Source organism: Myxocyprinus asiaticus, chromosome 24 (genome assembly GCF_019703515.2).
Source record: "Myxocyprinus asiaticus isolate MX2 ecotype Aquarium Trade chromosome 24, UBuf_Myxa_2, whole genome shotgun sequence".
Lineage (NCBI taxonomy): Eukaryota > Metazoa > Chordata > Actinopteri > Cypriniformes > Catostomidae > Myxocyprinus > Myxocyprinus asiaticus.
The window spans coordinates 28,391,478-28,406,140 of NC_059367.1; the positions used below are offsets into that span (position 1 = coordinate 28,391,478).

The 14,663-nt window shown below is 38.2% G+C and overlaps 1 protein-coding gene across 6 annotated transcripts in view; it reads right to left on the reverse strand.

The window, feature by feature from the left end:
- The window catches only part of LOC127414761 (GTPase-activating protein and VPS9 domain-containing protein 1-like), a 66,451-nt gene that overhangs the window by 34,445 nt on the left and 17,343 nt on the right, over positions 1-14,663 (reverse strand). For 3 of the 6 annotated variants that reach the window (XM_051653023.1, XM_051653019.1, XM_051653020.1), the window contains 10 exons: positions 12,997-13,264; positions 11,706-12,281; positions 10,933-11,019; positions 10,623-10,757; positions 7,128-7,320; positions 6,272-6,352; positions 4,374-4,528; positions 4,032-4,161; positions 1,185-1,310; positions 895-1,068 (listed from right to left, as the gene is read on the reverse strand). In XM_051653023.1, coding sequence (XP_051508983.1) covers positions 895-1,068; positions 1,185-1,310; positions 4,032-4,161; positions 4,374-4,528; positions 6,272-6,352; positions 7,128-7,320; positions 10,623-10,757; positions 10,933-11,019; positions 11,706-12,281; positions 12,997-13,264 — 1,925 coding nt within the window. Of the gene's footprint in view, positions 1-894; positions 1,069-1,184; positions 1,311-4,031; positions 4,162-4,373; positions 6,967-7,127; positions 7,321-10,622; positions 10,758-10,932; positions 11,020-11,705; positions 12,282-12,996; positions 13,265-14,663 lie in introns of those variants that run through there. The other 3 variants (XM_051653024.1, XM_051653021.1, XM_051653025.1) reach the window with 3 other exon arrangements.

The window sequence follows — 14,663 nt, forward strand, 5'->3', positions numbered from 1 at the left end:
GAGTACACAAACAAAGTCTGGTGGACTTTGGGTAGCTGGGTTACAGTAAAATGTCCCATTCCCATCTCGTCTGTCCCTAATGACTTCCTGCCCTCCTTTCCCCTTTTACTGTACGGCAAATAAGAGGCAAATAGACCCTCCCAAAATACAATACAATCTAGTCCATTTTTCATTTATAAAACATTAAAAAATATTTAATACAATTTACCATAATTTATAAGGTCAACCATACAAATATAATTACAGTAACACAATCTATTCTAACCACTAGGGCACTACTAAACAGGACTCACAAAAATACTGTAATTCATCATAGGAACAAGTTTTCAATTGACCACGAGGTGCCAGTAATGAGTTTTCTGAACAATAAACTGTTTCTGATCATATAATGTTGTGTTTCTTTGTATGTGATTTAATGCCCTGCCAGCTTCCATGGCTATTTTCATGGTGAAAATTAGGTAAAAATGTAAAAGGTTTAGTTAATAAAACCTAAAGAACACTATCTAGTCTGACTTTTTTTTATTATATATATAATAATCAGAAGTGTCAGCTGAAAAAAACAATTTGCTCAAGGCATTAAAACCACCACATTCCAATAAAATAATCTTCAGAGACAGTGGACTCTGGTATGAGGCACATAATGGGGATCTTCACCTGTTGTTAAAAACTTATAAGTAGAGCATACAATGCATATCATCAAAATGAGTCTAAAACAAAATGTTAGGCATGCAAGACCTGTGTAGTTAGACTTGTACCTGAAAGTATAGAGGAGAGAGAGCCAACAACACTTATTCTGGTAATATATGCCTGTTTTTTTAACTAGTCCACTATAAATGGCCATGACTGTAGCCATAGCTCTGTGATCTAGCTGTGCAGCAATACACTGTGTCTTACCTGCTATCTCCTGCAATCTATCCTCATCCATATTGGGGTCAAAGTCACTGCCCAGGACATCTGTGCTCCATGTCTCACTTACGGTCTCAGAAATGTCCCGGTCTTCCGTCAGGCCCATCATGTCCCGAATCTCAAACTTGCGCAATTTATCGTCCAAATTATCCTGAGTGGTGGCTATATAGAGGACAACTCAGAGAAATTACTCAACACATACAACACAACTTTTTGTAATAGAAATTGTATTTGGTTTGTCACCCATTTTTATGGGCAACCTAAAAACACAAATTCACCTTGTTCATGTTCTAGTAGCTGCAAGGCCTCTGCACCATTACTACCAGAGGGCCCCGGTCCTCCTCCTGACACAGACTCCACTTCCAGGTCCAAAGAAGAGACTGAATTTGAGCGGTTAGATGGCCCTGTGGTCAAACACAATTTTGAGTTCCCATATTGACTAATTTATTATTACCATTTAGCTACTTAGTTGACACTTTTATCTAAGAGGACAACCTGGTTTAAGTGTTTGCTCAAGCGTACAATGGTGATCAGATCATAGACTGCACATTGCAGGCTTTAAATCTACAATCTGTCAGTTACCAACACACATCTTTACCCACAAGGCTAAAACAAAAACTATTATACAACCCCAATTCTGAAAAAGTTGGGACAGTATGAAAAATGCTAATAAAAACAAAAAGGAGTGATTTGTAAATTATTTTTACCCTTTGCTATATTGAAACACTACAACATTATATGATGTTTTACCTTGTCAATTTCATATTTTTTTTATTTTGAAATGTACAGTTATTTCAAATCAGATGATTGCAACACTCCAAAAAAGTTGGGACAGTCGAGTGTTTACCACTGTGATACATCACCATTTCTTCTCATAACACTTAAGCATTTAGGCACTGAAGACACAAGTTTAAGTTTAGAAAGTGGAATTTTCCCCCCTTCATCCATTATGCAGGTCTTCAGCTGCACAACTGTAAGGGTCTTCATTGCCATACTGTATGCTTCATAATGCACCACACATTCTCAATTGGAGATGGTCAGGATTGCAGGCAGGCTAATCTAGCACCAGCACTCTCTGCTTATTCGGCCAGTATGTGGTTTGAAGTCCCTGGAAAAGATGGTGCTGGATGGCAGTATATGCTGCTCCAAAATGTTTACATATCTGTCTGCATTAATAGTGCCCTCACAGATGTGTGAGTTACCCATGTCATGGGCACTGACACACCCCTGGCCCATACAGACACTGGTTTTTGGACCTGACGCTGAAAACAGCTTGGATGGCCCTTTTCCTCTTTGCCCGGAGAACACGACAGCTGTGTTTTTCAAAAACTATTTGAAATGTGGACTCATCGGACCAAAAAACACGGTTCCACTGTTCTACTTTCCATCTAAGATGAGACCGAGGCCAGAGAATTCAGCAGCACTTCTGGACAATGTTGATGTAGGGCTTCTGCTTTGCATAGTAAAGTCTTAACTTGCATCTGTGGATGCAGCGGTGAATAGTGTTGACTAACAAAGGTTTACTTAAGTAATCCCAAGCCCATGTTCATGATATCCATTGCAGATAAATAATGTTTAAGACAGTGATGGTCCGAGGGATCAGAGATCACATGCATTCAGAAGTGGTTTTCATCTTACCCTTTATGCACCGAGATTTTACCAGATTCCTTGAATCTTTTAAGTATATTGTGCACTGTAGAGGGTGAAATGCCCAAAATCCTTCCAATCTGTCATAGGGGAACATTGTTCTCAAAGTGCTGGATTATTTGCTGAAGAATCCATTGGCAAATTGACAAGTCTCGAATGATCCTTGCTCTTGAAGGACTAGGCTGTTTTTGGAGGCTCCTTATATACTATGACATGACTGCCTCACCTGTTTAACATCTCTGGTTTCACATCACCTTGTTATTTTAACTCGTCAAATTGTTATTAGTCTTAAATGGCCCCTGTCTAAACTTTTTTGGAGAGTGTTGCAATCATCTGAATTGAAATGACTGTACATAAAAAATAAAAAAATAAATTCACAAGGTAAAACATTATATAATGTGTAGTTGTAGTAGGATGAATGTAATTTAAAAATCACTACTTTGTTTTTATTAGGGATGTGCGAGACTAGTCGACTAAACGGTTCTGATGCTGCTAGTCGACACTGGAATTACTAGTCGGTTAATATTTCCCTCCATTAAACTGATCAACATTTTTACACATTTACATTTAGCTTTATATTTTTACAGAGGCTGTACTTAAATTACTGTCATATTAATGTTAAATATTTTAAATAGAATTAATAATACAAATATTATTTTAAAAAGAGGATATCTGGAGCAGATACAGAGTTTAATTTCACCTCAGGCAGCGCGTGCTTCTTTCCTCTCCCACTCGCGGAGCGCGCAGGAAAATATCCTCTCTCTAGACAAGCAAACTCAGCAGTTATGAAATCACTTCGGTGGGGTGCGGGAATCGGCTTTCCAAATGTTTGAAAGTGTGATGTTTTCACATTTGAGTCATCTTTAAATCTGTGCATGCTTGTACGTTATTTTTCCGCTGAGCGGGCTTTTTCAAGCTCAGGATAGACGCCTCAGGTGAGTCAAGTCCCGTCTTTCACCGGACCATGTCGACAGGTTAATTTTGCTCATCAAAAAAGTTATGCTTCTGAGTAAGTAGCCTAAAAAAATAACTGTTTTAGGCTAGGTATGCCATTTTTTAATCTGCTGATAAAAAAATCATAATTCAAGGCGAGCACGTTGCAGATAAATGCCCCTTTTCAGTGGTATTTAGCATCGGATTTGGAATAGATTAAGTATTTTAAATGGGTCGCATAAACACACTTTCTTTTTCTTTTACTGTTTTCTGAAGGTTGGTTTCTCTTTAGACTAGTTGGTTCCAAAACTTGTTTAAACAACAGTCAAATTAGTCGTAGCGCACATCCCTAGTTTTTATTAGCATTTTTCATACTGTCCCAACTTTTTTTGAAATTGGGTTGTAATATTTATTTATTTGTTCTTGATTGCCAGTCTCTTTCTCTCTATCTTTCCATCACAGAGGTTTTAAAGGAAAAAGAGACAGATGGACATGGAAGAGTTTGTATAAGAGAGCCATCTGCTGGTTGTCTGGTTAAAACACACCCTCAGAAATGCCCTCCAGGTTGTCACTGCAGAGTGAGAAGCGCAGTGTTTTGTCAGGTTTGCCGTGCAGTTTGGTGTCATCGACTGGGGCATCTCCTTGTCCACAGTCTCCAAGATGCAGAGTCAGGACCTACGGAAAGAGTCACAACAGCAATATATGCCAATCACCATCAATAGAGTTGCCAGTACTTACAGTATCAACTCCTGTAAAATGACTAGATTAGAATCTATAGTGATATATTAGTAATCTTATAGATAACATAATAGATAGATAGATATTGTTATAGATTGATATTGATACTGTTTGGTTAAGCTTATGACATATTGCATAAAGTTTCTCACCTCATTCTCTGACATCATTCCAGGTACGGTCTGTATTGAGGTTCCGAGCGAGATGACTAGCACTTCTTCTGGCATGACCTCCTGCAGAGACTCCTGGGAGCTGGCCTCAGTCTCGCCCTCCTGGGCCATGTTGGACCGGCTGCGGCTGCGAGAGCCTGCTAGGTGAGGAAGAGGGGGGCAGGGACAAAATGTTAGGGGTTAGAAGCAAAGTTAGGCAGCTTGCAGGCTGTTAAAAGGGATGGCAAGCTTTGGGCTGGAGTGCAGAAGCCTAAACATCAGGATAACGATGCAAAGCACCATGAGCACTGGTACAGATCTCCTCACAAAAATACTCAAAACAAACAACTTTAAGGGATAGTTCACCCACAAAAATGTGGATCCAAACCCATATGACTTTAAAGGGAAATTTAGGTCAAATGGAAGTCTCAGTCACCATTCACTTTCATTGTATGGAATAAACATGGAATGAAAATGAATGGTGACTGAGGCTAATAATCTGTTTTGCATTAAGTCATACAGGTTTAGAACAACAGCAGGGTGAGTAAATGATTATCGAATTTTCATTTATGGGTGAACTTCCCCTTTAAATGGATAGTTCACCCAAAAACAAATTCGGTCATCATTTATTCACCCTCATGTCATCCCAGATGTGTATGACTTTTTCTTCTGCTCCAGTGGTTAAATCCATATCTTAAGAAGCGATATGATAGGTGGGTGAGAACAGATCAATATTTAAGTCCTTTTTTACTATAAATATCCACTTTCACATTCTTTTGTTTTTGGCAATTTGCATTCTTTGTATATATCGCCACCTACTGGGCAGGGAGTATAATTTATAGTAAAAAAGGACTTAAATATTGATCTGTTTCTCACCCACCTATCATATCGCTTAAGATATGGATTTACCAACTGGATTTATGCTGCCTTTTGTGTGCATTTTGGAGCTTAAAGTTTTTTTTTATTCATTGACTTGCATTGTGAGAACATACAGAGCTGAGATATTCTTCTAAAAATCTTTGATGTGTTCAGAAGAAACAAAGTCACACACATCTGGGATGGACCATCCCTTTAAGTGGCAACAGAACATTTAAGTGAACAAATAAATTCTGTGAGAACTGCGTCAATAAAATATCAACAAAGAACACTTAAAGACAATGAAATTGTTTGGTTCCATACTGCTTAGAGAATTTTTTTTAAAAGACTTGATTTTAGTTTTTCTTCCTTGCAATTGTTACCTTAAAAGTCTGGCACAGGTAATGAGAGCATTTTCAAATGAAGACTACCACAAGTGTATTCTCACTCAGTAAAGTTGCCACAAAGGTCCTGTTTACATCTGGTATTAGCATTCACCTCAGGTGATACGATCACAGGTAATACAGATCAACATTCACACCTGGTATTTGCATCTCCTGTGATCACTTGTGATCTGAATTCGTTGAAGGGAGGGTCTCTGATTCCACGACAACATATCAGGAGGATTTATGGATGATGAAATCTCAGTTTTTTTCTGAGGGCCTTCCTTGGGCAGATTCTAAAGTCTTAAACGTGTATGCGTTTCTGGTCTTGGTGCATGATATAAGGTAAACACAAGTCAAATGAAGCAAAGAGAGCCAGTATGGAATATGGTGGTAAAAAGTTCAGATACCTGAAGATTACAAGATTTATGACCCATATGAACAGTCTTGCTTGTCTGAACAACTGAAACTACATTGAAAGTGCTAGAGGCAAGTAATGCAGCCCAGATGTGCTATAGCGAGCATCAAAATTCCTAGCTGGGACACACAGACATACAGCAATCACGGCAATGACTGGCAAAGCATGGGTGAAGCAGTGAAAGGCTGTGGATGGATGGGAGTATTTGAACATGTCAGCCACTGCAGAGTGGCAGGGCTACCCACCAAACGGGGTTACTAAAGGTATATGAGCAGACAGGGCTGTGGCAGAGGGCTCCCAACACGTAATGGCAGCCAACTGTTGTCCTGATGATCATTGGCGGCAAGGCAATAGAAAAGGTGGAAGAGACAGGAGGAGGAAATCAGAGAGTTGGTGGACAAGAGAAACAGCATACAGTGGCCTCTAAGTATTCAGACACTTATTCGACACTTTAAAAAAAAACACAAAAAAAATATTTCTGAATATCTTTGTATTACATAACAAAATATCAAACCAAGGGGCATCTGCAAACACAAGATGTGAGATCTTGACTCAGAACTAACTTCCCTTTTCTTAGCCATTTTTGCAGTTACTTTTAACTAACTTGTCCCAAGGTAATTATTAGTGAATGTATGAAGTCAGTTCAAGTGTCCAAATACTTTTTTTACTATATTTTAAACCATACATTATTTTACTATTTTCAACCTAACAAACTTATTTTTGTTAAATGTTCTGCATGAAAAGTGTGCTTGTGCTTTCTGTCTTAAAAAACACTACTTGGTTAGATAGTTTATCAAATGCAATGACAATCATACATTTGTAAATGTTGATTTAGTGTCCAAACACCTTCTGGGGCCACTGTATGTAACAGACCAGTACATGAGTATAAGAAAGAACTAACAGTAGTTAACAGTCAACAGAAGACCACTGCTGTGCATGGCTGAGAGAAACGGAAAATAAATGTTTTTTTTTAATCAAGTTGTTATTTGTTTTTATTTGGCAACACCTCAGGCAAAGTGTGCACACACAGAGATTACTTTTCTGTAATCAGAAATAAATTGCAGCAAAGAACATGCAGTAAACCTAATGTAGAATGAATACCAATAGGAAGTCTGTTCTTCTTGTTGGCAGGCGTAGTGACTGGGGAGAGCTGGGGTGTGTTAGATGGCGTAAGCTCCAAACTGTTGCTCTTTTTTGTGCGGGACTGAGGTATGTTGGCCAGTAGGGTTTCCAGAGCCAGGTGATCCTCCTCTCTGAGCTGATCACCTGCCGTCACACTACGCACAAAGTCCACCTGAACACAGAGAAGATATGAAGTTTGAGATATCAAACGTTTTTGCTTCAGGACCCAGATTTTACATTAGACATAAGGAGGTGACCGTATAAATCACAGGAAAAAAAATCTCCTTAAAATCAAACATTGTTAGGTAGAATGACTAGTAACTGAGGCTGTCATTCCCTTTCACTTTCTTTTCATGAAAGATGTTTTGTGTGACAGAGATTTACATTCTGTCTAACATATTCTGTGTTCCACGGTATAAATCATATAGGTTTGAAACAATGAGGGTGATTAAATTACAGAATTAAATTTTTTGGGTGAACTATTTCTTTAACATTTTATTAATTGACACAAACATAATCCAAAAATCAACATATTGAAAATATATAAATGACAGCAGAAGTGTGATTTATCAGCCTAAACATTTTAAATATTGCATTAGTATTATAATCTATATCACAAAAGCGGCAGGTGAAATAAACCTTTTAATTTTAAAAATGCATTACTATATGTTGAAGTTAACATTAACTAAGATTAATAAGTGCTTTAGTATTGTTCATTGTTAGTTCATGTTAACTAATGTTGTTAACTAATGTTAACAAATGAAACCTTGTGAAGTGTTCCCTTTGCATTTAGCGTGGTTTTTCCCTGCTATCCGCAACCCTATCAGAACAGACCAGCAATCCATTTTTGGGTCGCAAACAACCCACCAGTTAAAGTAACTAATCTCTTTGTTCTGTTTATATACAATCTTATTTCAAAAAATTAATTAGGAGGCAATTGCTACAAGCTACAATCAGATGATTTTCGCAAGCTGATATCCTATGAAATCTTTTGGAGAATCAAGGTTTTGGTAAGGTGTACGGTGAGCTTTCTTTACATCTTCAGGTAATTTTTAAATTTATTCTTAAACAGTGCTGGTAATTAAAGCAGGTGGGCCTCATTATTCAGCTATCATCATTAGTGAATTTCAAACAGTGAGTCTAATGCAATAACAACATAGGAGTCGGGCTAATTGGATCTGTAAATGACAGTGTGATGATGAACACCTTGCTGCTCATGCTGAGAACACATACACACACACACACACAGGAAAATAGAGGGTAACTGGCTCTTGGCAGGTTGGGCTGGAAGAGTTAAAGCATTATGACTGGAAAGGTATGCGGTATGACTGTTACTGGTGTATTGGTTGGACAGGTTTAGGCATGTTTACTTCACTCTTTCACACCGCAACAGTACGAGTAATTTTTACTGATTTGAGTCTTGTGTAGGCATTTTATGACATGCAGTATTTCCTGCACTGAACCTACCTTAATCAAGAGCTCCATGGCATAATATGTATACATTATAAAATTGTAAATATATTTTAGCAGTTGTGAACTTGTGACTTGTGTGTGATGAGAGAGAAAGGCCACCACAAAATAATATATTCACAACAACCAGTCAACACAGCTTTCTCTTGCTTTCTATTGTTCTCAATGACTACATGCAAAAACTTGCACAACATGCTTTCCCGAACAAATCAGTGTGGTTCTTTTTAATCAATCCGCCTGAATCTAACATGAGTCTGAAACATGAACTGAATCGGTCAGACCACACACATCCTCACTGAATCTACTTGTATTACTCACTTAGGTACTCACTCACTGAATCACAGGTTATTATGACCAACTTGAAATGAGCCATGAATTGTTAGTGTTTTGAGTAAAGCGATGTTAAAAATGCTCATTTGTAATGTTAGTGAATCTTTAATCAGTGTAATTACTGATTGGTTATTAATATGACGATGTGTGGTCAAATACATACCTGCAACAGAGTTGAATTAAAGGGATCATTAAAGGGACAATAAAATTTCCTTGATATTTAGACATATAAAAGGTAACTGTAAAAAGGTAAATCATACTGTAAATTTCAGAACTCAAAACATCCTCCCCAGTCTAAAAAGAGAATTTATATTTGCCACCCTGCTGAAACATCAAATTTTGAAATCTGTCTGTTCGTGAAGTCACGAAACATTGCTCATTTTTATTTACACATCCCACAACATGCGTCTTCACACCCTTGATCCCACCCACTGGCGTGCATTTCAAGTCAAGATGGCAGACATTGTGTGGATAACTATTCCCAACATAACACCAAAGGGGACCCATCTGGACTATTTTTTATTATTTTGTATATAAACGTGAACTACACAGACTCTTTGACCGCTGACATGTATCTAGCCACTTTTAAAAGATGTGGTGTCAGGTTACAACTCTGAAAGGAAGAAGCAATTCTCTTATTCAGCTGCTGCCTCTGTCATGGATGTGTTCTTTCGCCCATCTGCGCAATGTTTAATTGAACATAGGACGTCTTCGATGATGGACGTCTTTGACCATATCAGTGTGTTTCCGGCAATGTGCGCCTTCAGTATGTGTGTGCGTAATTTCACCATTCTTTGGACGTGATGTGTTAGTTTTTTTTCTGCTCATTTCAACATGGATTGCTTGTGAACAGTCAAAATATGATTCAAGCTTTGCAAAGGAACTGTTATTGAAAGATGGGGCAGTTAAAAACACTTCAAAAACATAACTAATTCATACATGAATATTTCAGATGTCATGACTGTTAGACAGTTTATGGTGCCCTGTGTTAACAGTTGTGCTTCAGATGAACAGTTTAATATATTCAGATGCAATGTGTTGGATGTGTACTGTGTAAACCCTGCAATTTTGTTTTATAATGTTGAGGTTCATTCTCTTCCGATTGAGTTTGCTGAATTTGAGGGGCTGCATGATGTTAGCCAATCATAACAGTGGGCGTTTACACTGAAGTTTTAAGGAGGCGCTGAGGCCAAAACCGAGCGTTTCAGACAGAGGGCCAAAAACAGGGTGAAAAATGTATATATATTAAACTTAGACTTTTTTGATAAAAAAAAAAAAAAAAAAAAAAAAAATAATAAAAAAAAAAAATTTGTAACATTATCACTGGACCTCTGGGAAGACAATACAATTATGAAAAAAAAAAAGCACTTCATGACCCCTTTTTATATAAATACATGAAAATATATTAGGAAACACTGATGATATGTTTCGAATTAATGAAGGTGTACCAACAAATACCTTAAGTATCTCACAGTGTTCAGAACATCTGCCTGTCTGCTATGATATGGTAAATTTGAATAGAGTTAACAGCAGGCCAGTATTGTGAGGCTTATGACTTTTTTAGGAAGTGAACAACCCATTTAGACAATTTGTACTTTTGATGATGTCAGTATGATGTCAGTGTCAGCTGAAGTACTTCCTCACATACATTATCTCCATTTCTTCATTACGTACCAGAGCCAAAAGCTGATTATGAGTCATGTAAACCACAGTCCGCGTAAGGCCCTCCAGCAAGTTCATTGAGGTCATTGGCGGAGTCTCAACAGCTCTTCCACCAATGACAACATCCAAAAAGGCAGCAACACACATCTGAAATATGCCATTAAAATTTTTTAAATGCTAGTGCACCAATATTCAATCTTCATCTTTAACATAAATATAAATGACATAAATATTTTATGTTCATCAATAACAAAATGATTAATACAATAAAGTTTCAGAATCAGAAACAAAGCAGCCTCATAATCCTGGGAATGTCTCTTACCTTATCAAACTTTAACAAACTGCTTTTACGTCGAGGGTCTCCATCATCTGCATCAGACATGGCTAACTGCTGCAACAACTGCCCCACCTAACACATGAAATTTGATTTTATTGTTAGAATACATCTATACCGCAAACCAACAACAATCAATCACAACTACGGAAAAATAATCTCAGCATTTTAAACCAGGCTGAAATTCTCATTACATTTGGATTGTACACTACATGGCCAAAAGGTATGTTGGCAACCTCTTCTAATTAACAGGTTTGGCTAGGTCTCCCTAATTCCAGTGAAGACAAAACTTAATTCTATGGCATAAAATTGCTTTTAGAGAATTGTGTGCTTCCAATTTTTTGTCAACAGTTTGGGGAGGGTCCTTTTCAGTTCCAGCATGACAATGCCCCTCTGTACAAAGTGAGGTCCATGAAGAAATCATTTAATAAGTCTGGTGTGAAAGAACTTGACAGGTCTGCACAAAGGGGTAGACCTGAACCCAATTTAACACCTTTGGGATGAATTGCAAACTGTGAATCTCACTGATGCTCATGTCTAAATCAGGAGAAAATCCTGCAGTCCTGTTACAACATAGATTGGAAAGCCTTTCCAGAAGAGTGGAAGATGTTATAGCAACAAAGGGAGGACCAACTCCCTATTCATGAAAATGGTTTTGATTTTAAATGTTCAACAAGCACATATAAGTGTGGTGGTTGGGTTTCCACATATTTTCGGCCATGTATTGTAACATACTGAAAGATAACATCAAAATACTGCACCTGCATGAGGTTGAAGCGTGCCACCTCATTGATTGGTGCATCTGAGATGATGCCATACTGCTCAGGGTTGACTATGGCTGGGCAGATGAAACATGTGAGCAGCAAATCAGTGCACATCGTCCTTGCCTCCCCGACCTCTAACCTCTCCACCCGTGCCAACGTCTTATACATCTGAAACACAATCCAGCGCAGACTCTGTGGGAAGCAGTAGGTGTTCTGCTTAAGGCAGCCAATGAAAGAGTTGACCAGGGCCACTAGTTTGGCCTCATTGGCCTCCACCGCAGCCTGAACCTTTCTGCGGTATTCATCTGTCCCTTTCTCACCGAACAGCCGCTCCTGCTGGGCGGGGGTGAAGCGCTCGATAAGTTTGCCTGGATCTGTCTCTAGATGGTCCTCGTCCTCCACCAGCAGTTGCATGATGGGTTCATGGAGGGTGGCGGTAAGGAATAGCTTGGCTGAATACAGGCCCTCGGAGAACAGTTTAAAGAGGATGCTGAATGCACACGTGCCTCGCCGTAGCAGGCGCCGAGGGTTGTCATTTTCCTTTAGCTCAAATTCCACCAAATAACGTAGTACCTGATAATAAAAGTACAACACAATATTTACAAAAGAGCATAGGGTAAAAAAAGTTACTTTTAATGTTACTGTTTAACTTTTAAAAAGTTTAATTGTTAATGTAAAGTACATAGTAGTTGCAGATATCAGAAGTGTGGCAAAGTATCTAACTCATAAAACTGATAAAACAGTGTCCCCATTAATAATCTAAAAAGCTAAAAATGGTTTGTGTTTAAAATGAGAAAAAAATAAAATATTACTGTTGTTTGAAGGTATTTTTGGAATAACAGGCGTTATTTGCTGCATAAGTCATATTAAATTCTACTATAATGCCAATGAAGGATGAGGATAATTGCTATCGTGTCCTTGTAACTTGTAGAGCATAGCATTAACAACACTAAAGTCATGGGTTCGATCTCCAGGGAATGCATGGACTAAAAAAAATGTATATTTTAAATGTGCTATAAGTCATTTTGAATAAAAGTGTCTGCCAAATGCATAAATTTAAGCGTGTAAATGAAGGTATCAAATGAAACCATGTCAACCGATCTGAATTTTTCAATGGCCAATCTCTGATATCTAAATGCACAGAATGAACAACACGTTGAACCTTGATGCGGATGGGCTACAACAGCAGAAGACCACGTCAGGTACTTTATTAGGACCATAGTGTCCTAATAAAGTGCTCAGTGAGTGTATATTGAACTCTCAATACACATGCTTATATTCAATTTACCTGCAGCAGGTAGCTTTCATCCTCTTGCATAATGCAGTTGCCATAGAGCGAGGTGAAGACTGCGTATATGACTCCCTGTGTGTGCTCATGATTGAGTCTCTCTCCTGCTACCAGACAGGAGGCCACCAACCGTGGGTTCTCCCTCAAATGGCTCAAGAACTCCCCGTAGATGCTCTCCTGAAAGCCCAGTGTCTTATAACCATCCACAAACTGTGTGTCCTCCAGCACCTTGGCATGCTGGCAGCATTCTGCTGGGGAGGCCTCCGCACTGGAAAAAAAAAAAAAAAAGAGAAACCTTGTGAAGTGTTCACAAGAGATATGAACTGCGTCATATCATAGTATAAGAAAAGTAATGTAGGCTATGCTTGCTCATCTGTTTCAGGTCAAACTGATATTGCCAAACTTATGTACATTAAATATAGCATTTTGTTCAGCTATGTAGAAATGCATTTCACAGTATTATAAAGCATCTGGATTGTTTTTTTTGTTTGTTTGTGTTTTGTTTTTTGTGCATTGAAAGCATCAGGAATTTACTTTAATAGCTTAATATCTTGTTACTGATGAAAAAAAAAAAAAAGATTATAACTTCATCACTTAAAATGGGAATCATATTTTGCCCCCAAAAACCATGGGGTAGAAATAAAAAAAAAATAATAATTTTAAGAAATATTCAGATCTGCCTGACAAAGCTTTAAACTAACCATTTTATACTTTATTTTAAAATGTAGTTGATCCACTGTTCTATTTTAATATTGACAGTACAAACCTCAAAACTGTCTGAGCAGCAAAATGCAGATTAATGCAATGACAGACTTAGACAAATGAGACCAGAGAAATGTGTCTTAAGAGTCTACTGTAGATTCAGCTTTGCTACTGTAGTAGTATAGATAATCTAACGTTTGACTGAACCTATGTGAGGACTCAAAATGTAATAGCCCAAATTGATGAGTCGGGGGGGGGGGGGAGGGGTTGCGGGCGGTGCTGAATAAGGAGGTATATAAGGAGGCTATTGGGTGTTATTTGCAATAGTACAAGTACAGCATGATAGTCTTATATGAAAGTTCAACTCTATTTAAGAGTAATTGATGTTCCACAGAGAACTGAAAAAGTAGAGGACAAGCAAGGAGAAACAATGAGTTTGCATAATTCATAGAAGAGTTTTGCAATTCCAGTTTGTTTCATGGAACAGGTCTCGTTGCAGGAATTTAATTTCTGATTGTGAATCAATTGGACAGAAAAAGCAGGGTTTTTCCTGCATAGAGAATTATCGTGCTGCCTCCGACTGTCGACGAAACTCAGGCAGGCAGTCACGTGCACAGATAGACCCCCAAGTGGTGCTCAAGCACCCACCCTCTTTCACTAGATAAGTGCCCTTTTTGCAAGTCATTTCTTATTTTTTAATTTATATTCTAGTTTTTATTTAAATTTGGCCCTTGGCATCAATTCTCAAGTAAACGTGTGTCCCACATCTGCATTTAAGTTGTAATTCTGCAAGACCACACAAGCCCCTGCCCCTCCCCCTCTTTGACATTCATCACAGCCTCCACACAACATCAAAGTCTACCTGGCCAGCCTTCATTTGTGACAGCCAGGTAAGGATAGAGTTTGCTCTAAACTTTGACATGTTTGCCACTGCTGTGAAAAAAATCTCCACAGAGCCAGCAGAA